Raw genomic sequence first — 25,063 nt, forward strand, 5'->3', positions numbered from 1 at the left:
AATAAATCTCTATCTTGACTTTATTGGTTAATTTAGAACATTTAGGCTTGCTTTTAAATATGTATGTGAATGCCAAACAATTAAAAGAGGAGGATGGTTTTTTCACCTGCATTTAGATAAGCTTTAGAATGCTTTGAGCAAAGGTCAACACAGTAACCAAAGCAGGCAACAAATATTTCTCTGTATTTTTAGACCCCTGGCCTCATCTCACCACGCCACTTTCACTTCCATCCACTTCACAGGTAGACGCATCTAAGCGCAACTTCAACTGCACATCAGATATGCAAGATGAGAAGATACTTACTTTGAATACTTGTACTTTTGAAATATTGCATTTGCGGTTATGTGCAAGACTTCGATGGAGATATCAAGGACTTTGTAGTTGGTAACAGTAAGTTATTGCTGACTGATCATCGACTACATCAGATGAGTCACGATCTTTATGAAGAGAAGAGGAAAGACATCACTAATGCCACTGAACACAACAGACTTAACATCCTGGTGCCTTTTGACGCCAACAGCACCTTGATAACGTGTGGGACTTTAAACAATGGATATTGTGAGGTTCTTGATATAAATGACATTAAAAACAGTATTTACTATGAAAGTAATATACTGATAGGACCGCGACAGGATGAGAAATCTGTTGCCTTCATAACTGGTACAAGTAGCAGTAGGTACCTTCTGGTTGGGAAAAAAGATGACAATGCAAAACCTCAAGACACAAGGTATTCTGTTGTTATCTTGTGGAATACTTTACAGTCTCAATATGGTGAGATTTTCTCAAGAATAGCAGAAGGATCAGATGCCAGCATTCAGAGCACTGTTAGAGATGTGGAGTTTGTTGATGGATTCCAGAGAGTTTCACCCTCAGAATCATACTTATTTCTCAACACAAAGACTGACTCCGAGAGGAAAGTGCTCGTCCTGTGGATGGACAGCTCTAAAGAAAAAAAGATAGACATCATCAGATCCCTACAGGCTGCAATGATACAATGCTGCAGTGATAAAGCTCGTCCAGTTCTGGTAGCCTGCACCGTTATTCCCTCAGTGAACGGAGTTATTTGGGCAGGTGTGTTCAGTGCTCAGAATCAGCAGGATCCGGAGAACAGCGCGCTGGCTCTGTATGATATCATTAATGTTAAAGGACGAGTGAAGGGCTTCTGCTATAATGGTGAAAGGCCATGTGGTTCTGAGGTTGGATATTATTTTCATATAAGCTTTTAAAAAATAAGAACAGCATTTTGTCTTATTGAAATATGGATTACATTTGTAATAAAATATATTGCATGATGAAACGTAATTGTAATATTTATTAAAGTCATATAAAGTTTAATTTTGTTGTCTGTGTTTCAGAGTGATACTGAACTTCAGCCGCTCTCTGTGGTGTTCAAGTACAGCTCAATGTCAGCAGTGGCAGCAGTTAGAAGTGGATCCTGGATTGTGTTGTTCATAGGAACCAGTGATGGCCAACTCATAAAGGTCTGCTTCACCTCACCTCACACATGTGCCTTTATTTTCACTAGTCTCAATGAGTTTTTAATTCTAAATACCTGCACAACATTTCCATTTACAAATATAACTCTAAGGTCCGTGTATCTTTTGGTCATTTGATTTGAATGTCATCCCTTCTGTACTGTACCGATATGTGGCAACCGCGAGCTCAGTTTTTTTTTTTTTTGTTTAAGAAATGGAAAATGAAAATGAAGCTGTTTTTTTTTTTGTATTTTTGTTTATGGGTAAAAATGAGATTATGCTTTAATATTTGTTTTGAATGTCATCCCTTCTGTACTGTACCGATATGTGCCAACCGCAAGCTCAGTTCATTTTCAACAGCAGAGTAGCGGCAGGTGAGCTGAGTTTATTAATCCTGCGGATTCTTTGCTAGCAGAGAAAGAGCTTCAGCTCCGTCCGTTTTGTCGTAAGACACCCTCAGTAACAAAAACGTTACAAAACACTGTTGTAAAATAAAGAAACATAACAGGGTGTGCTTTCTGCCATCTCGGTCTGTCTCCCTGAACTTCTTTCTGAAATGCGTCAGAAATGAACTAGGCTCATGCATCACAGACATAGAACCATGTCTAGAAAGCTCGACATGTCTACAGTCGTGGCCAAAAGTTTTGAGAATTACATAAATATTAGTTTTCAAAAAGTTTGCTGCTAAACTGCTTTTAGATCTTTGTTTCAGTTGTTTCTGTGATGTACTGAAATATAATTACAAGCACTTCATACGTTTCAAAGGCTTTTATCGACAATTACTGACATTCATGCAAAGAGTCAGTATTTGCAGTGTTGGCCCTTCTTTTTCAGGACCTCTGCAATTCGACTGGGCATGCTCTCAATCAACTTCTGGGCCAAATCCTGACTGATAGCAACCCATTCTTTCATAATAACTTCTTGGAGTTTGTCAGAATTAGTGGGTTTTTGTTTGTCCACCTGCCCTCTTGAGGATTGACCACAAGTTCTCAATGGGATTAAGATCTGGGGAGTTTCCAGGCCATGGACCCAAAATTTCAACATTCTGGTCCCCGAGCCACTTAGTTATCACTTTTGCCTTATGGCACGGTGCTTATCGTGCTGGAAAATGCATTGTTCTTCACCAAACTGTTGTTGGGTTGTTGGAAGAAGTTGCTGTTGGAGGGTGTTTTGGTACCATTCTTTATTCATGGCTGTTTTTGGGCAGAATTGTGAGTGAGCCCACTCCCTTGGATGAGAAGCAACCCCACACATGAATGGTGTCAGGCTGCTTTACTGTTGGCATGACACAGGACTGATGGTAGCGCTCACCTTTTCTTCTCCAGACAAGCCTTTTTCCAGATGCCACAAACAATCGGAAAGGGGCTTCATCGGAGAATATGACTTTGCCCCCAGTCCTCAGCAGTCCATTCACTATACTTTCTGCAGACGATCAATCTGTCCCTGATGTTTTTTTTTGGAGAGAAGTGGCTTCTTTGCTGCCCTTCTTGACACCAGGCCATCTTCCAAAAGTCTTCGCCTCACTGAGCATGCAGATGCGCTCACACCTGCCTGCTGCCATTCCTGAGCAAGCTCTCCACCGGTGGCACTCCGATCCCACAGCTGAATCCTCTTTAGGAGACGATCCTGGCGCTTGCTGGACTTTCTTGGATGCCCTGAAGCCTTCTTTAGAATATTGAACCTCTTTCCTTGAAGTTCTTGATGAACCTATAAATTGTCGATTGGTGTAGCTTGTAGCCACAATATCCTTGCCTGTGAAGCCCTTTTTATGCAACGCAATGATGGCTGCACGCGTTTCTTTGCAGGTCACCATGAAACAATGGAAAACAATGATTTCAGAGCATCACCCTCCTTTTAACATGTCAGCTGCCATTCTAGCCTGACATAATGATCCCCAGCCTTGTGCTCGTCAAACATTCTCAACCGAGTTAACAAGATGATTACTGAAATGATCTCAGCAGGTCCTTTAATGACAGCAATGAAAGCAGTGGAAAGGTTTTTTTGGGATTAAGTTAATTTTTTCATGGCAAAGAGGACTATGCAATTCATCTGATCATATAACATTCTGCAAATTGCTATTAAAAAACTTAAGAGCATGCATTAATTTTATGAATTCTCAAAACTTTTGGCCAAAGACTGTGTTTTAAAAGAAAGTTTTAAACTGAAAAAAAATAATTTTATGTTCATCAAAACCATCTAAACTCATTATCTTTAACCATCTCAAACCAATCACTCTATTCATACCGTCATCATCCATACGAATCATTAAAACTCCATCAGAGCGTATACTACAAATCGCGGTTGCCGCATATCGGTGCAGTACAGAAGGGATTCAATTCCAACCTGTCCTCCAACTAATACGCTCGTATAGGTCGTTTGTCCAAATCCCTGAAATACGACCCATCAGAGCGTATACTACAATTGCGCCCCTATCGGCAAAAGGTCGTTTTCATTTAATGTTTTGTACTCTTTTATTTGCACTGTGATTTGCGTTTGTGTAGCTCAGTGGTAGAATTGCGTTATACTTGATATGCAATCATGTACATGGCGATCCCAGAGAAATGTGCACGTAAAATGTAGGGGCTCAATAAATCATAAGCATGATTTCTGTAAGGGTTATTTTGGGGTTAGGTGTGGTCACGGAACTTATGTGCATACGGCAGAAATGTAGCAATAGTGCAGACAGACTGTTAAACTATTACAGCAATTATGATCAAACTATACAAAATGTTCTTGATGCCTGGTATCATCTGACTCCTCTGAGGTTGGCATCATCCTTCTCAGGCTGCAACAAATAGAGACATAATTAGATTACTGCTGTTTTCCAGCCAAGTAAATTAATTAGAACCCATGCTAGAGAATCACCACCTAGCAGTTTGATTACAATAGTCCAGTCTATGAGGTCATGAACGCTTGAAATAGCTGTTTCTGCATCAGAAACAGGTAAGTGTGTCATCCCGTTTCGTAGGCTTGGCAAATGTGTTTCTAAAATGCGAAGAATGCTGTTTTTGTGGAACTTTGGGAAATATGATTTTCAAAAGTCCAGCGTACTGTCTAATAGGGACACCCAGATTTTTGACAGTAGGTAGGAGGAGTAAACAGTAAGGGCCTTCCGTAAGTAATTGCAAACTTGTAATCTACGAGATTCTATTGTGTAATGTTTTTTCTTGACCAAGGACTCTAAGTAATGGACTCTGTAGCTTGTTATTGAGGATGAATTCTCAATAGTCCAGTCTAGAAATGATTATTGGTCATCCAATCTTTTACTTGGCAATGTTTCTAAGATGGAAGAATTTTTTTTTGTAACACACTCTGTTTTCAGCTTGTCTAGATAATTTTTGACAGAAGTTTCATCTGGTCTCATTGCGATATATAGTTGAGTATTATCAGCATAACAGTGGAAACTAACACACTCTGTTAGCTTCTAATGAGATATTACCAAGGGGGAAACAATGTATTTTCTAATGAAAAAGGGGCAACATAGAAAATAGAGGGACCTAGGACAGATCCTTGTGGCACTCCATATTTTACTGGTGATAAATGAGATGACTCCCCATTTAAATAAACGAGGATGATAGGGGTGTTTCAGCGCCGCCCACACATTCAAAACAAATATTAAATCATAATCTCATTTTTTAAGTAAAACGAAAAAATAAAAGAAAAAAAACGTTCCTCATTTCTCTTTAATTCTTTTTAAGTAGAAAATCAACTGACCAAAAGATACACGGAACCTCTAATCTGTTCAGTATTTAATTCTGCATTTGAACTACTGCAGACATAATTCATAATTTGTTTTTCTGTTTTATTTGTTTTTCTAGCTTGTTTTGGATGAGAAATTCACACCAGGCTGTCCAACAGTGCTTTTCAAATCTGATGATGAGCGAGCAGTGTTTCCCAGAATGCACCTTGATCCAGTAAATTTCAAATATATCTACACTGCTCTGAAGAAACAGGTGAGGATTAAATTAGCCATTGGGTGTAGAATACGCTGGGGATGTAGGGGACATGTCCATCACACTTTTAATAAAACCTAAAATCAGAAACATAAAAAACAACAACAAACTCAAACACAGCCTCTGAACTTACGCTGTCTAAAAATGTAAACCTTGTTTTGTCGTTCTGGCTGCAAACCAAAAAACCATTAAAAAATGTTATAAAGAGCTTGAAAGAGTAATAAAAAAGTAATTTAAACCTAAATGACACTCAGTTAAATGACACTAAATGTCTATTGCATGTTATAGCTCTGATATCAGGTCTCCTTACCGTGACATGTTTGTCAGTTCAGTTTCATTACATATCTTGGTAACACTTTACCATAAATTAAAATAAACAAAAAAAAAAAAGAATGAACAAAACATCAACAAAACTTATTAAACTTAAACAATTACAAAACCAACAAAAAAATTAAAAAAATTGCTAAAAATCATTATTGTCATCATTAGCATTAGTTAATGCACTGTGTATTATCATGAACTAACAATGAACGACTGTATTTTCATTAACTAACATTAACAAAGATTAATAAATACTGTAATAAATTTATTATTCATTATTTGAGTGATTTTTTTATTACTTTCCCAAACAATGGAATGTAGAATAGAATAGCTCAGATAGAAGATAGAATATATATTTTTGTGAAGAATTCTTAAAATATTTGCTAAAATTAATAATAAAAACCTCTTAACAAAAAGGAAAAACTGGCTTCAAAGAATGACTCTAAAATAGATGTGTCTCTTTCTGCTCATGTTTCTTATGAACTTTAGGTTAGAAGAGTGTCTGTGGTTTCGTGTGCTAAATACATCACTCTGAAAGACTGCAGAGCTGCTCTGATCCTCTCTGTTGCTGGTGCGTGAACATACAGAGGTCAGCCTGCCTTTATTATGTGTGATTCATTTTTCACACATGAGATCTGCTCTAGGCTGCATCTGCACTAAATATGCCTAACTATAGAACAGCATGTTAACTTATATCATCTGCAGTATATTATGAGCAGTGTGCAAACTTCTGATGATATACTGACTGGTCCTGTTTTTATCTAGATGTTCTACTCAAGATGAATGTTCAGATACTTCATGGGTGTCCATCCCAAAAAACTCTCTTCAGACACAGCTGTTTTCTTTTCAGATAGCAGAGAATTCTTTTAGAAAGGTACTGTAGACATCAATATCAAGTATTTTCATAATTATCATTTAGAAAATGTTTACTACTACTCTACTCTTTACCAGCCATTGCCTCTCCAACACAGGTTACTCTACATCTTTCATTGAGTCTGAAGAGCACAGGAAATCCTGCCTTCTCATGTACCTTCACTAAAGGAAGTGTAAACTTGTGTGACGGGTCTGATCCACCTGCAGTTCTCCCAAACTGCTCCTGTAGTCTTCCTGATCAGATTCTATACACTGGAGGTTGGTTCTCCTTTAAAGAAGTCATATATGTGCTATTATACAATGAATTTATGTAGTCAGAGTATGATTGTTCATAATCAGAAACGTGTTGGTAACCTGTTCAGGTTTAAAAGTCTCTGCTACAGTTACTATTGAGGATCAGAAGATCACAGAGATGCTGACGCTGAGGAACTGCTCTGGTATCAAAGATAATTCACCAAATTCTTACACAAAGTGAGAGAAAATTAAAAAGCAGTGAGAAAAAATAGTCTCTTGCAGAAATGATAACACAGTTTATCTTTTATATTAACACATCATATGTGCATTTATGCAGGTGTGTGCAGTGTGTCTCTTCTGGGTGTCACTGGTCCTCTTCCTCCAAGCGTTGTGATTGGACACATGGACGTGGGCCGCAGTTACACATACAGGTGACACAATGTGTAACCAATTCAGTGCTTCATTATATGTGCATTGGTAAACTGCATAACTTTCATAAAGTGTTAAAATTATATTAATGCATTGTTGATAGCTGAAATAGCATTGCATTGGCCAAAGTGAATACAGGAAGTAAATGTATCACTCAGAGTTCTCTCTCTTTCCAATTTTTTTTAGGATGCATGTAAAGATCTGCTCTATGAGGTGGTAGGAAAATTTACATATAAACTTCATTTAAAACAACAGTTGTTTTCTCATATATCAGCAGCAGAGGTGTCACAATCACCATACGTTTTAAATTATGTATAATATATTATTCATTAGTAATTAATATTTTATTAATGTATATTTATATTTACATGTTATTATTATTAAGTTCCCTTTAACTTCTATTGTTCATTAAAAATACTGTGGTCATATGGAGTTGAAATGTGTGTGTGTTTTGTAGAAGCCGGAGATTCTGTCTCTGGAGCCGAATAAGGTTTCTTTCCATGGCAGAAACAATGTTTTACTAAGAGGAAGGAACCTGGAATCTGTTACTAAAATCCGTATTCAAGGGGATCTGGACTGCATTCCTAAAGAGTGAGACTCTGTGATTGTTCAGTTGTATATATGAATGTGTGTAGATTCAGATAAATCATACTTTATATCTTTACCTTCAGATCTCCAGTGTTTGATCGCTCCAGTGACACTTTAAGGTTCTACATTCCTCCCAGTGGAACTAAAGGAACGGTGAAAGTGTGTGTTGTTACTCCTGACGACTGTTGTCATGGTAACAGCATCATCACTTACAGTTCTCAGCCCAGCTGCACTGGAATACAGCCCACAGTCAGCTGGAGCAGGTCAGACCGTTTCAGACCAACTTTCATGCTCATGGTAATGAATCTCATGTCACACAAACCATTTTAGTCATGAAATTGGCAAGAATGTTGTTTATATGGACAAATTAGAGTGCAAAGTATAGATCTGCAGAGATAAAATTAGAAGAGATGAAAAACAGATGGTTGGGCTAACCTTAGACTAATCTTGCTCAAAGTTTAGCAAGAGCAAATTGTTTTCTGACAACCAGGCAATTCTTAATATTTATGGCAGGTTTCACTTTTATTGATTGTGGAAATATTATGTTCTGTGTCTGTGTGTTTGTGTATGTGAAACTCACATGCACAAAAATGAGTGGTTAGAATTAAAGCTTTAATTCTGTGCTTTATTATAGCTTCATATCATGTATCACTGGCTGAAATTGTTTTCAATCTCTTCATTTAGTGGTGGAAGGAAGATTCATGTTCAGGGGAGCAATATGGAATTAGTGGAGTCAGTTACTGTACTTCCCTCTAATAAAGTGCTGAAAACACAATACAACACAAGCTCAGGGGTAAGATGTGTTATTACTCCTGCTGTATCTGACACAGATGTCAGCTGTTTATAACAAAAGTGAGTCTTCAAAAAGCCCATATTCACACATGTAGTGCATGAGGCTATTTTAATATGTCCCTTGAGGTACACTTACTGTATGTTAGTAAATGATGCAAATATCAACCACAGTGTGGCATCACAATGAAGAGAAAGAGAAAATGAGTCCTGCTGGCAGCTTGGTTTCAACAAAAGCTAGTTTTGCTATGAGGAGGATTTTTTTCAGGCTTGAAACTATATTATTATATGTAAAAAGTTAGAGAGGAGGAGAAATAATGCAGAGGACTTTTTTCAATCTGTGTGTGTGTTTAAGTGCATTGGTTTAGGAGTGTGGGGTGGTTAAGAAACAACGCAGATGGGAAGGGCTTGAATGAAGCCCGTTTGGCTCTAGATGAAAAAAAAAATAATATATATATAAGGGGTTATAAAACCAAAAGATCATTACAATAATGACCCTGAGCGCTTGTGGTGTGTACCACTCCATTGTTTTGAAGCACTGCTCATTTTATTTAGAAATGTTAAAATGGTGCTGCCGTTGCCATTATGTCTCGTGGCCTGTTTGGAGCCAAGCCAAAGTCAGACCTGGACCGTGGTTTGCCATTCGAACATGCCTGTTATCAGTGATTAGGTATTATTTTATATTTCATTTTATCATAAGTATAGATACAGTGAAGGTAAAGTATGTACGTGTTTCCTGAACTCTTTTTGGTGGCTATAAAAACACTGAAGTAACCGGAGTAGCCAAGGCAAGCTGAGTGACGTTATCAAGTACAGTGCTGTTCCATTCACGTAGGGATAACTGCAGGTTGCGTTTTGCAGTGACCATGAAGAAAAGATTAGGGCATGGATGAAGGTCTTTCTAATTGGTTGAGACAGGGGTAGCTGCAGGGCGGAGTAATGGGTGTGCTGAAAGGTGAATGCTACAACAGTACAAACAATGTGAACTTTTATAAACATCCATTCGGCCATTATCTTTTAAATGCATCATTATGCAAAAAATATGAGCTCTCTGCATAAAGACTCACAGCTGGCAGATCAACGAGCTACTTCTTTTCTCTCCAGTACAGTAGGAAGTTAAATGAAATGTGGAGGATGTTAACTGTGACAAGATGATTGACAGGCCAGTTTACAATAACAGGGTGCATTTAACAAAGCAACAGAGCGGACCATTAAAGAGGCAATTGTTTGACATGATCATATGTCCCAAAAAGCATGCCTACACTTCTACTACACACTCAAAAGTGTGAACTTTTTCTTAACCAAGAGTGCATAATTTAAAGCCGTAGTATACGGAGGCACATTGGGACGCATTAGAGACATAATTTCAGTGTCTCTCTTTCTCAGGATGTGTGGTTTCACTCCCATCCTTATGACGGCCGTGGTCTGTTTAGTTTGCTGTTAAATGTTCAGAACTCCACTGTGGACTGTGTGGATAATTTCCTCTACAAGCCTGATCCAGAATTCACTGAATTCACCACCTTACAGTTGGCCAATGATCTACAGGTGAACATTCAGGTAAAAAACTTCTTCAGAAGAGCAAGATCTGTCGCCTAGAATTTGAGCTGGCAACTGTGCATTAATGGGACTAATTACTCTTTTGGGACTCTTGTTTCTCAGAAAAGCGCAGATATGTTGAATTTGAATATGAATGAGGTGACTGTGATGGGTCTACAGAGAGATCAGCATTATCTGTGTGTTTTGGAGAAGATTGAGTCCAATGCCGTCATCTGTAAGATTAAAGGAGAATCAGGAGCCGTCCCAGCAGTGGACTCACTCACTGTAAGTATGTTTTTTTGTATTTTCAATTGTTTGGTAATTCCATGGATTTTTAAATTTCATTTGACCTGATAACACTGCTTTGTAAAGTTAAAAAATCTAACTTAACTTTGATTAAGATTTACATTAAGATGAAACGAATCTTCTTTCATTGTCATTTCAGGTCACAGTTGGGAATTATGTTCTCGGGATGAGTAGTACAAAGAATCTTTTCTGCCTCAGTCCACAGAATACACCTGGCCATGTATGAAGGAAAAATGATTCTCAGCATCTTCCAGAGGAAAAATAAAAAAAGTTGAAAAACTAGATTTTTTTTATTTCATTTTTTTTTTATGTATTATTTTAGATTTATATTTCAGCTTTAATTCCAAAGATTTAGAGACTGTAATTCATAAAATTTTAATATCTGTTTTGTATTAGGCAATTATAGATTTGGACAGATGTCTTTTTTTTTTTTCATTGCTTTGGCTGAACTACAGGTGGCGCTATCTGCTATTTATGATTTAGAAGCAGTATGGATTCAAAATAATTCCGCTTTAATTGACACAAAATGTTTTATGTTATAAAGTTTTGCAAACGAAAATTAAAGAATATGGAAAATAATGCTGTTTACATGTAAACAAAAATTAGAATTGCAGAATAAAATGAGACCGCGTGAAAGCAATGTTTTGCAATACATATTTTCGTCTCTTTATTTCAGAGTCATTTATTTTGGCGTGTCAGTCTAGTTTGAGGCCGTTTTTCCTTTGCGCTTCTTATCTGCTCATTTATGATACACTGTAGAAGCAGTCGTCAAGGGGCAGGGGCGTGTACAACATGCCTCCCTAGGACAGGCAGCTCACTCCCAGGTACTGTTGATTTAGTTCTGCAGTAATTATTCTTTTTATTCACTAGCATTAAAACACTGATTGTGATTTTTTCATTTATACACCTACACATGTGTATTAGCAGTTTTGCTGTTATTAATCTGATAATGGACTGCTGTTATCCGATATACTGCATTATTAAAATGTGTATTGTTTCACTAATAAAAATGCCTATATACAGTATTCGAAAATCTATTATAGTCTGGTCTATATTTAAATGGACAAATACAGCTATTAAACACAACGTCATCAGAAGAGCAAAATAATTTCAGAAAAGCACTCAGCCCAACACAACATCAGTACAGTTCGCACAGTTCGCACTGCATAATTAATCAGCTATCTTTATGGCTAATTTTAAAGTGTTGTTGAGATTATTAATATAGTTTGACTGTTTGCCTCTTCAAGCACAGAGTTCCATGTAAAGGCATACATGGTAAGAACAAAATGTTAATATGCAGTCTGAGGCTCAAGGTCCATTTTTGATGTGATTTTTTTAATATAATAATAATATATTTTTATCTAGTTTATATCTAAATATCTGTAATAGAATATTTGCGTAATATCTTCAGGACACTAAAATATCTTTCAAAATCTTGTGGCTTAACAACACAATCGGTTTTAAAGCCGATTTGCACCCCTGAACGATCATTATCATTAGACAGTGATAAAAATAAAAGTATGGAGAAACTGTTGCAGCAAATTATTTTTGTACATAGTAGTTATGGGCATTATGATATTTTTCAGGCTAACAATGTTGTTTGATATTTATTTCTAGAGCAGTTTAGTTAGTTGCACGGACACTGAGTTATGGCACAAAGTTGTCATAAAACACCATGATTAAATATGTTGTTTTATGAACTCCATAAATCTCATTCTTCTTGACTGCTTTGGTTAAATAAAACATTAAATGTTACTTTTAAACAGGTCTACGTAGGTGAATGTAAAATACAATTAAACGTGTTACGTGAATAGATTTTTTTACTTGCACTCTGTCAGGTAAACGTTTGTTTACATTGAGTAAAAGTTTAACACAGTACCAATACCCAACAAAAAAAAGTCTGTACTTTGTAGACTTCGGCCCTCATCTCAATAAATTGTTGGTGTGTTGCGCGGAAGTCATCTGCATTCTCAGAGCCGCGGTTTTCACTTCAGTCGACTACTGAGAGCAGTTTATTTCTGTGACAAGATCTCTAATCTTAAGCTGCTCATCAGATATGCAAGATGAGAAGATTACTTGGAATTCTTGTACTTTTGAAATACTGTATTTACGGTGATGCAGTGAACTTTGATTCAGTCATCAAGGACTTTGTAGTTGGTAACAGTAAGTTATTCGTTCTTACTGATCATCGACTACATCAGATGAGACATGATCTTTATGAAGAGAAGAGGAAAGACATCACTAATGCCACTGAACACAACAGAGTCAACATCCTGGTGCCTTTTGATGCCAACAGCACCTTGATAACGTGTGGGACCTTAAAAGATGGATATTGTGAGGTCCTTGATATAAATGACATTACAAACAGCATTTACTATGAAAGTAATATACTGATAGGACCGCGACAGGATGAGAAATCTGTTGCCTTCATAACCGGTACAAGTAGCAGAAGGTACCTTTTGGTTGGGAAAAAAGATGAAGACACAAAACCTCAAGATACCAGCTATTCTGTTGTTAGCTTGTGGAACACTTTACAGTCTCAATATGGTGGGATTTTCTCAATAATAGCAGAAGGATCAGATGCCATCATTCAGAGCACTGTGACAGATGTGGAGTTTGTTGATGGATTCCAGAGAGTTTCACCCTCAGAATCCTACTTATTTCTCAACACAAAGACTGACTCCGAGAGGAAAGTGCTCGTCCTGTGGATGAACAGCTCTAAAGGAAAAAAGAGAGAAATCATCAAATCCCTACAGGCTGCAAGAATACGATGCTGCAGTGATAAAGCTCGTCCGGTGCTCGTCGCCTCTACCGTTATTTCCTCAGTGAACGGAGTTATTTGGGCAGGTGTGTTCAGTGCACAGAATCAGCAGGATCCAGAGAACAGCGCACTGGCTCTGTACGACATCAGTAATGTTAAAGGACGAGTGAAGGGCTTCTGCGCTATTGGTGAAAAGCCTTGTGGTTCTGAGGTTGGAATTTGCATTCATGTGTTTAATATATACGCTTTTTAAAAAAAATAAGAGCAACATTTTACTATATAAAGATAGAATAACCTGAATCTGTTGCATGATTAAAAAAATATATTGAACTAAAGTCATATAAAGTTTCAGGTTGTTGTCTGTGTTTCAGAGTGATACTGAACTTCAGCCGCTCTCTGTGGTGTTCAAGTACAGCTCAATGTCAGCAGTGGCAGCAGTTAGAAGTGGATCCTGGATTGTGCTGTTCATAGGAACCAGTGATGGCCAACTCATAAAGGTCTGCTTTATGTTTTATTTTTCACTAGTTTCTTAGATGCTATCCTCAATATTTGGAAAACACTTAGTAGTTTGCATTGTATCTTGGGTTTGTGGGGCCTTAAGGCTGATGATGAAAATGGACTCTAAGTGTAACAATTGTCCTAATAACATCAAAATTATTAAACTACTGCAAACACAGCAAGTGGTTTCTTTTTAAGAGAATGTCATGTGATGTCAGTTTATCATAGTATAAATAATTAAAGGATAAATAGTGCTCTGAATTTCACAACTACCCATGTGTAACCATGTAAAAACATTTATTTAGTTGCGATAAAATCAATGTAAAATTTAAGACAGAACAAAATACATTATTGAACTAGGTATCTATGTGGAAGTTGTTATTAATAAATGAATTCAGTGGTAACACTTTGCAACAAGGTGTCATTTGTTAACGTTATAATGTATTAACTAACATGAACTAACAATGAACAATATATTTGTTAGAGTATTTATTAATCTTTGTTACTGTTAGTTTATGAAAACAGTTATTCATTGTTTGTTCATGTTAGTTCGCAGTACAATAAACTGATGTTAACAAATACAACTTTTGATTTTAATAGTGTATTAATAAATGTTGAAATTAGCATTAGCTAAGATCAATAAATGCTGTAGAAGAATTGTTCATTCTTGGTTCATCTTTACTAATACTGTTAACTACTTAACTAATGAACCTTATTGTAAAGTGTTACATATTAATTTAAATACGAATATTGAAATATTGAAGCATTACCATCTTTGTCATCATTGTCAGATTTTTTTTTTTTTTTTTGCCCTTAACTGTTCGTGACATTATATTATTAAAAGCCTTATTAAAATTATAAGAATTATGCATCATGAAGTACTGTTAAACATAGTAAGCGTCTCAAATAGCCAACAACCACCACCACCCCCACCCCCCAAAAAAACATCTGTTCTCTGACTTATTATTATTATTTATTTTATTTAATTTTTTTGCATTTCCATTTTTGTGGAATCTGTGAATAATTGGTACTTTATATCCCAACAATGAAAATCAAAATCAATAAATTGCATGAATACAGCACCACAGTCATAATTATTTGGCTGAACTTCAGATAATAATGCTGTTTGTATTTTTAGCTTGTGTTGGATGAAAAATTCACACCAGGCTGTCCAACAGTGCTTTTCAAATCTGATGATGAGCGAGCAGTGCTTCCCAGAATGCACTTTGATCCTGTAGATTTCAAACATATCTACATCGCTTTGAGGAAACAGGTGAGGTTTAAAACTGTACAGTTAATAAAAAGTGTCAACACTGAAATTAAAAATTTAATTGAAAATTAAATTACTTACTCGCTAAAAGTTGTACTTGAGGCACACTTTTGAGAAACAAATTTTTTTACCCTAGCATTTCTGTTTACAGCTCTTTGTAAATATATACTGAATATTCATACAAGTTAAGTCATCTTTATTGCTACACTCTCAGAAAAAAAGGTACAAAAGTTGTCACAGTGGCGGTACCTTTTCAAAAGGTACATTTTATACCTTTTAGCTACTAATATGTATCTAATATGGACATTTTAGGTGCAAAGGTGTACTAACTGAAAAGTGACAGCTTTTGTACTTCTTTTGTGAGAGAGTGTAATGATTTATAAAATAGAGACAAATTCAAATTGACAAACTCCTGTGCTCCACTGCACACTGAACAAGCAAAAGACACAAGATAGTTGTGATTTACATTTATCATATCTGTCTGTAGTTTGTTGTGTATATGGTTAATCATTTGATGTTTGTTTGTGTGTAGTTACTGTGCAAAAACACAATTTTATAAGAGTTAAAATGGTTTTGAAAGAAGTATTTGCTTTTGCAAGAGATGCGTAATGTTTTGCTTGTTGTGTGCATTTTCTGGTTTTTCGTGTAGAGTTTAGAGAAAAGATGATTTTTTTTATTTTTTCTTATTTTGAAAAGTCGTGTGAATGCAGTAGTGTATTTTTTTCTTTGTGCTCATGTTTTTAATGTAGGTTAGAAGAGTGTCTGTGGTTTTGTGTGCTAAATACATCACTCTGAAAGACTGCAGAGCTGCTCTGGATCCTCTCTGTGGCTGGTGTGTGAACACACAGAGGTCAGCGTGTCTTTATCACATGATTTTTCACACGTCACACATGAAATCTGCTTCAGGCTGCATCTACACTAAATAAATATGCCTAATTGTAGAAGCACGTTAACTTCTTCTTTTCAGCAGTACATAGACAAGATGAGCAGTGTGCAAACAGTTCTGTAGTGATATACTGGCTGATCCTGTTTTTATCTAGATGTTCTACTCAAGATGAATGTTCAGATACTTCATGGGTGTCCATCCCAAAAAACTCTCTTCAGACACGGCTGTTTTCTTTTCAGATGACAGAGAATTCTTCTAGAAAGGTAGACATTGTCTAGAATTATTTACTTATTATCATTTAGTTAATATTTAGAAGACTGCTTTTTACCAGCCATTGCCCTCTTCTACACAGGTTACTCTACATCTTTCCTTGAGTCTGGAGAGCACAGGAAATCCTGCTTTCTCATGTAACTTCACTAAAGAAAGTGATATCTTGTGTGACGGCTCTGATCCGCCTGCAGTTTTCCCAAACTGCTCCTGTAGTTTTCCTGACCAGATTCTATACACTGGAGGTTGGTTCTCCTTCAGTGAAAATTTTATGTGCTATATGATTGTTTATGATCATAAACATTTTTGATAATCTGTTCAGGTTTAAGAGTCTCTGCTACAGTTAATATTGAGGATCAGAAGATCACAGAGACGCTAACACTGACAAACTGCCCAAGTATCACAGAAAATTCACCAAATGCTTCTCATACACAGTGAGTGCAGAGTCAATAAGAGTTTTGAAAGACTTTGAACTCCTATTTTAAAATTATAAAAAACATTAATTAAATGCAGGTGTGTGCAGTGTGTCTCATCTGGGTTTCACTGGTCCTCCTCCTCCAAGCGTTGTGAATGGACACATGGGCCTGGAGAGCAGTTACACATACAGGTGAGACAATCCAGTGCTTCAGTATATCTGTATTGGGGAAAAAAAAAAAAAAACAAACAAACAAAAAAAAAAACTTTAATAAATGAATTAATTTATATTAATGCAGTGTTGATAGCTGAACTATCATTGTGTTGACTGAATGAACTCAGGGAAGTACATGAGCTGCTCTTTCTTTACTCTTTAGGATGCATGTAAATATCTTCTCTCTGAGATGGTCTACAATGTAAGTGTCATACTGATTATGTGCCCAGCGTCACAGGATAGGGATATTGTTTTTTCAGTATGTTCCTATTTCAAATAAACATGACTTTAGAAGAGGCTGAGAAATTTATTTCACGCTTGAGTAAAAATCTGCTTATATTGCTTAACCTCCGTTATTTTTGAAACTTTGGTGTCCTGTAGAAGCCAGCGATTCTCTCTTTGGAGCCAAACAAGGTTTCTTTCCATGGCAGAAACAATGTTTTACTAAGAGGAAGGAACCTGGAATCTGTTACTAAAATCCGTATTCAAGGGGATCTGGACTGTATTCCTAAAGAGTGAGACTCTGTGATTGTTCAGTCGTATATATGAATGTGTGAAGATTCAGATAAATCATACTTTATATCTTTACCTTCAGATCTCCAGTGTTTGATCGCTCCAGTGACACTTTAAGGTTCCACATTCCTCACAGTGGAACTAAAGGAACAGTGAAAGTGTGTGTTGTTACTCCTGACGCCCGTTGTCATGGTAACACCATCATCACTTACGGTTCTCAGCCCAGCTGCACTGGAATACACCCCACAGTCAGCTGGAGCAGGTCAGACCATTTCAACTTCCACATCCCATCAGCACTTCAACATGACAACTGCCCACTATAATTAATGAAACTAATGTCATACAGAACATTTTAGTAATTCAATTTAAAAATATATGCAACACCTAATGATAGCAATTAGGTAATGTCCTGCATCATTTGTCATATTTCTGAGATCTGCAGTTTACTAACTCAGATTGTTATTAGACTATTCTTGCTTAAACTGTTTTCTGACAGCCAGGCTTTTCTTAAGATTTTTGGTGGGTTTCACTACCATTGGTTGCTGAAATGTGTGGTATTGTGTGTCTGTGTGTGCATGCAAAAGCCACATATGCTAAAATAAGTTGGGGAATTCAAATGTTAATAGATATGTATTTTTATATCATGTATTACTGGCTTCATTCAGTGGTGGAAGGAAGATTCATGTTCAGGGGAGCAATCTGGAATTAGTGGAATCAGTTACTGTCTTCCCCTCTAATGAAGTGCTGAAAACACAATACAACACAAGCTCAGGGGTAAGATGTATTCATTACTTCTGCAGTTGCTCACAGCACTTTATCTGATACACTGAGGTCAGCTATTTAAAACTTCAGAGTAGGGCTGGACGATATGGCCAAAATTTATATCACGATATATTTCTTAATTTCGGTCGATACGATATAATTCCGATATCGATATGAACACTATAAAAAGCCTCGTAAAAACTGCCAAGAACACCCACAAACAGATGTCAGTGTATATACATTTATGAAAAAATAAATTTGCCAAGTCTGACACCTCATTTAAAACCATTTAATATTTTTGGAAAAAAAAAAAAAAAAACATTTTTTGTATTTAGCTTTCATACAAACAATAAATGTGAAATCACTGTCAAAAAATCATTTCAGTCTCACCTAATTAAAATTAATATCTTTAACTTCAAACTATAGGCTAATATATACTAACAGTCAAAAGCTTTTGAACAGTAAGATTTTTAATGTTTTTAAAGAATTCTCTTCTGCTCACCAAGCCTGCATTTATTTGATCCAAAATACAGCAAGAAAATGTAACATTTTGAAATATTTTTACTATTTAAAATAACTGTTTTATATTTGGAAATATTTTAAAATGTATTTTATTCCCTGTGATTTCAAAGCTATATTTTTAGCATCATTACTCTGATTACATGATCCTTCAGAAATCATTCTTATATTCTGATTTGCTGCTCAAAAATAATTTGTTGAAATCAGCTGAGTAGGTTTCTTGATGAATAGAAAGTTTAGAAGAACATTTATTTGAAATAGAAATATTTTTAACATTATAAATGTCTTTATCATCAATTTTGATCAATTTAAAGCATCTCTGCTAAATAAAACTTTCTATAATTTCTTTCCAAAAAAAGAAAGAAAGAAAGAAATGATGCTGACTCAAAGCTTTTGAATGGAATAGTGTAATCAAATAAAATGTAATCAAAATGTAATGTTACAAAAGCTTTGTTTCAGATTCAAATGTGTGAATTGTGGCGTTTGGTTTTGCGTTTGCCTATCGCGGGACTGGACAGTTTCGGTCTGTTAAATAGAGAGGCGTGACAAGCTGACTTCAATCACAGGTAATCAGGCAAATATATAAGTGGTAGGTGTCACCGCGGGCAGCGGTCGCGGGCAGCCCTCGTGTGAAGCCTCCTCGTGTGAAGACCGACGAGTGTAAAGACCATCGACTCTACCTGCGCGACTCCACCGAGCAAGGACACCGACAGGGCACTTGAGTATTGCTTTTCTCCCCTTAAATTTTTGTACCGCTCATCCTCAAATACTTATTTTGGTCACTTGTAGTTCACTATGTGCTTTCAGATCTCTACTATCACTACTAACACTCGGAGAGCACGCTATGTACGTCGAAGGAAGGCCTGCCTGACAAATCTAAGGCCTGTCCCTATGACCTCTACTCCAACGCTCTCTATTCCACTTGGTCTCTGGAACTGCCAGTCTGCTGTTAACAAAGCAGACTTCATTTCTTCTATTGCTACTCATTCTGGTCTCAGCCTCATGGCACTGACTGAGACCTGGATCAAACCTGAGGACGCTGCCACTCCCGCAGCCCTCTCCACTCATTTCACTTGTTCCCACACCCCTCGTACGACTGGGAGGGGTGGAGGGTACTGCTCTCCTTATATCGAAAGATTGGAAATTTGATCTTCAACCACCACCTACAGGTCACGGTTCATTTGAATCACATGCTGGTTACTGTAACCCACCCTGTTCAAATCCACTTTGTGGTCATTTATCGTCCCCCAGGTCAATTGGGAAACTTCTTGGAGGAGTTGGACGTACTATCCTGAAGATGGTACTCCTCTGGTACTGCTTGGTGACTTCAACATCCACCTAGATAAACCCCAGGCTGCTGACTTCAACACTCTGCTCGCCTCATTTGATCTCAAGCGAGTCTCTACTACAGCGACTCACAAATCGGTCAAACCAACTGGACCTCATCTACACGCGCTGTTGCTCAGTGGACAACACTTTAGTTGCTCCACTGCACACCTCAGACCACTTCCTCATTACTGCTAATCTAGCACTTACTCCTGAAGCGGCACACGCTCCAACGCGGGTCACCTTTCGACGGAACCTACGCTCACTCTCTCCATCTCGCCTATCCTCTGTGATTGCATCCTCACTTCCTTCACTCTCGCAGTTTTCAGCTCTGGACACGAACAGTGCTACGGACACTTTTTGTTCCACTCTGACCTCTTGCTTGGACAACTTTTGCCCACTGTCGTCTAGACCAGCACGCACCACCCCATCTGCCCCCTGGCTGTCCGATGTACTCCGTGAACATCGCTCTAAAACTCCGGGCTGCAGAGAGGAAATAGCTTAAATCAAGAAACTCTACCGACCTCAGTGTGTATCAGTCTCTCCTCTCCTCCTTCTCTGCAAACGTCTTCACTGCTAAAACATCATATTACCACGACAAGATTAACAACTGTTGTGACGCTCGGACACTCTTCAAAAGCCTTCTCTTCTCTTCTTAATCCGCCTCCACCTCCTCCTCAATCAACTCTGACAGCTGATGACTTTGCAGTTTTCTTCACAAATAAGACAAGAACCATCAGTGACCAATTCTCCACACCGCAGACTGAGGATAACTTCACAACGACTAATGCTCACTCGTTCTCCTCCTTCTCTCCACTCTCAGAGACGGACGTTTCCAAACTTATCCTGTCCAGTCATCCTACTACTTGCCCACTGGATCGGATCCCCACTCACCTCCTTCAAGCGATTTCTTCTTCAGTCATACCTTCACTTACTCACATTATCAACTCCTCTCTTCACTCTGGAACATTTCCCTCAGCATTTAAGCAGGCTCGGGTTAGCCCACTGCTGAAGAAACCATCTCTAAATCCAGCACTTCTAGAAAACTACAGACCGGTATCCCTTCTTCCATTCATTGCAAAGACACTCGAACGAGCTGTGTTCAACCAGCTCTCTATGTTTCTTGTACAGAACAACCTCCTGGACAGCAATCAATCTGGCTTCAAAACTGGCCACTCAACTGAGACTGCCCTGCTCTCGGTTACTGAAGCCCTGCGACTGGCAAGAGCAGCTTCAAAATCCTCAGTACTCATTTTGCTGGACCTGTCTGCTGCTTTTGACACTGTTAATCACCAGATTCTCCTATCCACCCTCAGAAAGATGGGCATCTCTGGAACCGCACTCCAGTGGCTTAACTCCTACCTGTCTGATAGATCCTTCATGGTGTCTTGGAGGGGTGAAGTTTCTAAGTCACAACAACTTGCTACTGGGGTTCCTCAAGGCTCAGTACTTGGACCGCTTCTTCTCTCTCCATCTACATGACGTCATTAGTATCTGTCATTCAGAAGCATGGCTTTTCCTATCACTGCTACGCTGATGACACTCAACTCTACTTCTCATTCCAACCAGATGACCCGACGGTAGTTGCTCGCATTTCAGCCTGTCTGAGTGACATTTCTAGCTGGATGAATGACCATCACCTTCAGCTCAACCTTACTAAAACTGAACTGCTGGTGGTTCCAGCTAACCCATCGTTTCATCACAACTTCTCTATATAAGGCTGGGTTCGTCAACAATAACTCCTTCCAGGACAGCCAGAAACCTAGGAGTTGTGATGGATCATCAGTTAAGCTTCACAGACCATATTGCTACAACTACCCGGTCCTGTAGATTTGCCTTATTCAACATTAGGAAGATTAGACCCTTCCTGTCAGAGCAATCCACCCAACTTCTTGTCCAAGCTCTGTTCTCTCCAGACTGGACTATTGCAATGCTCTCCTGGCGGGCCTTCCTGCATGTACTATCAAGCCTCTACAACTGATCCAGAATGCAGCAGCGAGGGTTGTCTTCAATGAGCCGAAAAACAGCCCATGTTACTCCTCTCCTCATCAGGTTACACTGGCTACCAGTAGCCGCTCGCGTCAAATTCAAGGTACTGATGCTTGCCTACAAAACGACCACTGGCACGGCGCCAACCTACCTAAACTCACTAGTTCAATCTTATGCACCCTCCAGAAGTTTGCGGAACGACGCCTTGTGTTGCCATCCCAAAGAGGTTCAAAGTCACTCTCACTGACTTTTTCCTGGACTGCTCCCAGCTTGTGGAATGACCTCCCGATCTCAATTCGAACAGCTGAGTCTTTACTCATTTTCAAAAAACATCTAAAGACTCATCTTTTTCGCCTGCACTTAACCAACTAATACTAGTACTTACCTTTTTTCTTTTCTATCATATTCCCAATATGTTAGTCTGTACTAGACTAACTGAGACTTGTCATAGCACTTGTATACCGTTGTTGTTCTCGTTGATCTGATTATAACAATAATAATAAAAGTCTGGGTCTGCTCAATTCAGTGAGTTCACCTCAAGCAAAAACAAAAACAAAAAAATGCTGATCTTTGGATCTTTCTATTCATCAAAGAATCCTGAAAAAAAGTACTCAACTCTCTTAAATATTGATAATCAGCAAATCAGCATAATAGAATGATTTCTGAAAATCATGTCAAGACTGGAGTAATGATGTTGAAAATTCAGCTTTGATCACGGGAATAAACTACATTTTAAAATAAAACAATATTTCAAAATTTAACTGTTTTTGCAGTACTTTGGATATAGATTTAAACAAATGTGCTTTAGTCAGTATAAAGAGTATGAAGAGTGCTCTTGAGTTGCTGCAGGAAAAAAAAAAGCATGTTGCTGGAGCCGGGCTGAAATGCAAACTGATTGTCTGCCAGCAGGAGGCGCTGTGAGAATGGTAGACCCAGCGGTTTCTCCAGTAACGGCTATAATCAAAGGAGCTGCGCCTATGAACGCTTCTTTATCAGATAAAATGAAAATGGCATCGAAACTTTTCTGAAAACAGTCGGTTCCCTTCAGAGATACATTCATATAAAAAAACCCGCAGACATGTTTTGATTTTGAAACGTACAGTGCTCATATTTATTCAACGAAGTCAAACGCCACAAATAAATCAATGTATGGCGAACACTGGTATATCGAAATATCGGAAATGTGTTTAAAAACCATATCACCGTTATTGAATTTTTTTATCGCGATACATATCGATATTGAATTATTGTCCAGCCCTACTTCAGAGTATTCAAATGTCCATCACATACTGACCTCCAAACTGTAATGATGCCTAAAAAATTCAAGCAATTGATTTGTTTGTTTTCATTCATTTTTAAACAAACTTTAAACAAAGAGATTTTTTTATATTTTCATTTTAATATTGATTTGTCAGTTAACATGAATATAATTTTCAGCTTGTGTGTCAGAATTTTTATATCGACTAGAGATTTTAATTGTATTCACAGCTTACAAGCAGCTTCAAATGTCACATGTATTAGAATCATATTTTCATTGTCTTTCTATCTCAGGATGTGTGGTTTCTCTCCCACCGCTATGATGGCAGTGGTCAGTTTAGCTTGAAGTTGAATGTTGGGAACTCCACTGTGGACTGTGTGGATTATTTGTCCTACCAGCCTGATCCTAAGTTCATTCGATTTACTACCTTTCCAGTGGCCAACGATCTACAGGTGAACATTCAGGTAAAGAGTGACTAAATTAGCTGAATAAACCATTGAAGTTCTGCGTCTTTCATACTATTTAATAAAAGATGTAGAGAAATTAATGACAGAATTTGATCTGGCAGAGATTACATTAATTGTACAGAGATTGCATTAATTGTTTTCTTTCTTTCTCAGAAAAAGGCAGATATGTTGAATTTGAGTATGACTGATCTAAATATAAATCATCAACATACAGATCAGCAGTATCCGTGTGTTTTGGAGAGGGTTGAGTCTAATGCCATTATCTGTACAATTAAAGGAGAATCAGGAGCCGTCCCAGCATACTCACTCACTGTAAGTATGTTTTATTTTCTTCCACGTGGTATAACTATAATGTTAAATCTCAATAGATTATGGGAAGGAGAAGTCCATAGATTGACTTGATAATTGCTGCTAAATATTAAATCTTGCCAACTTTATGAGTTACACAGGACTGAGTAGCATGTTTTTTTATTGTCTTTTTAGATTGGCATTGGGGATACTTTTGTTCTCGGGATGGGAGAAAGTACAGAAAGTCTGCATCAGTCCATAGAACCCATCTGGTCAAGTATGAAGGAGCAATAGAAACAACCAGAGGGGAAAAAAAATCAATTATATGATATCAATTACTGTCATGTGTCTGATGTTGTGGAGTGATACATAAAATGCATTACTATTCTGATACATCAAGGTGTAATTCAATTCAATTCAATTCAAGTTTATTTGTATAGCGCTTTTTACGATACAAATCATTACAAAGCAACTTTACAGAAAATTAAGTTTCTACAATCATGTGTAGATGTTGTGGAGTGATATGGGTGTAAATGATGTTCTCTTTTTGTTTGGAATCAGTTTCTGGTTTAAAAATTAATTTCTGAATTAAACCAACATTGCCAAATTAAACCGAATCAGTTTCTGGTTTAAACCTTTATGGCTGAATTAATCCAACTTTGCCACTTGCCATTGTGTAGAATTTACTACTTCAGTTAAGCTAGTAAAAGTGGAGCAGGAAGTCCGAGATGGTGTGACTGAGTGGAGGCAGGGACTAGTCTAATTTGTATATTCTTATTCTTGTACACAGTATACTTACAAATAAACATACCAAAAATACGAAATCTATAGGAAAGAGTCTGGTCTGTACTTAAATGAACAATCACATTAACATCCACAAAAACAGACACACATATTCAATACAAAAGACAGTACAAACAGTATTTACTATGAAAGTCGTATATTGGCAGGACCGCGACAGGATGAGAAATCTGTTGCCTTCATAGCCGGTACAAGTAGCAGTAGGTACCTTTTTGGAAAAAAAGATGATGATGCAAAACCTCGAGATACCAGCTATTCTGTTGTTATCTTGTGGAACACTTTACAGTCTCAAGCAGGTGGGATTTTCTCTGTATTTGCGGAAGGA

At 37.5% G+C, this 25,063-nt stretch overlaps 2 protein-coding genes across 2 annotated transcripts; both read left to right on the top strand.

The window, feature by feature from the left end:
* Window positions 1–273: 273 nt before the first annotated feature.
* LOC109090418 (plexin-C1-like) lies at window positions 274–10,767 on the top strand. The gene is given in 16 exon segments (XM_042741086.1): window positions 274–1,197; window positions 1,357–1,482; window positions 5,295–5,429; window positions 6,240–6,300; window positions 6,303–6,339; window positions 6,516–6,624; window positions 6,722–6,881; window positions 6,986–7,094; window positions 7,195–7,288; window positions 7,473–7,502; window positions 7,744–7,877; window positions 7,958–8,137; window positions 8,559–8,667; window positions 10,050–10,220; window positions 10,323–10,484; window positions 10,645–10,767. Coding segments are annotated over 16 exon segments (2,613 nt in total). The 5' UTR covers window positions 274–288; the 3' UTR covers window positions 10,732–10,767.
* A 1,669-nt stretch (window positions 10,768–12,436) lies between these two features.
* LOC109067648 (plexin-C1-like) lies at window positions 12,437–24,245 on the top strand. The gene is made up of 15 exons (XM_042741078.1): window positions 12,437–13,477; window positions 13,638–13,763; window positions 14,903–15,037; window positions 15,784–15,884; window positions 16,075–16,183; window positions 16,273–16,432; window positions 16,510–16,621; window positions 16,701–16,794; window positions 16,979–17,017; window positions 17,197–17,330; window positions 17,411–17,590; window positions 17,994–18,102; window positions 23,476–23,646; window positions 23,803–23,961; window positions 24,133–24,245. The coding sequence occupies exons 1-15, from the start codon at window positions 12,569–12,571 to the stop codon at window positions 24,229–24,231; spliced, it is 2,637 nt and encodes an 878-aa protein (XP_042597012.1). The 5' UTR covers window positions 12,437–12,568; the 3' UTR covers window positions 24,232–24,245.
* The last annotated feature ends 818 nt before the right edge of the window (window positions 24,246–25,063 follow it).

This window comes from Cyprinus carpio, chromosome A4 (genome assembly GCF_018340385.1).
Source record: "Cyprinus carpio isolate SPL01 chromosome A4, ASM1834038v1, whole genome shotgun sequence".
NCBI lineage: Eukaryota > Metazoa > Chordata > Actinopteri > Cypriniformes > Cyprinidae > Cyprinus > Cyprinus carpio.

Bases quoted from the DNA above. Each gene is read 5' to 3' on its own strand.
- LOC109067648 (XM_042741078.1), top strand. From the start codon at position 12,569: ATGAGAAGATTACTTGGAATTCTTGTACTTTTGAAATACTGTATTTAC. The intron at 13,478-13,637 runs GTTGGAATTTGC...TCTGTGTTTCAG, and splicing joins AAAAGCCTTGTGGTTCTGAG to AGTGATACTGAACTTCAGCC. The intron at 17,331-17,410 runs GTGAGACTCTGT...CTTTACCTTCAG, and splicing joins CTGGACTGTATTCCTAAAGA to ATCTCCAGTGTTTGATCGCT.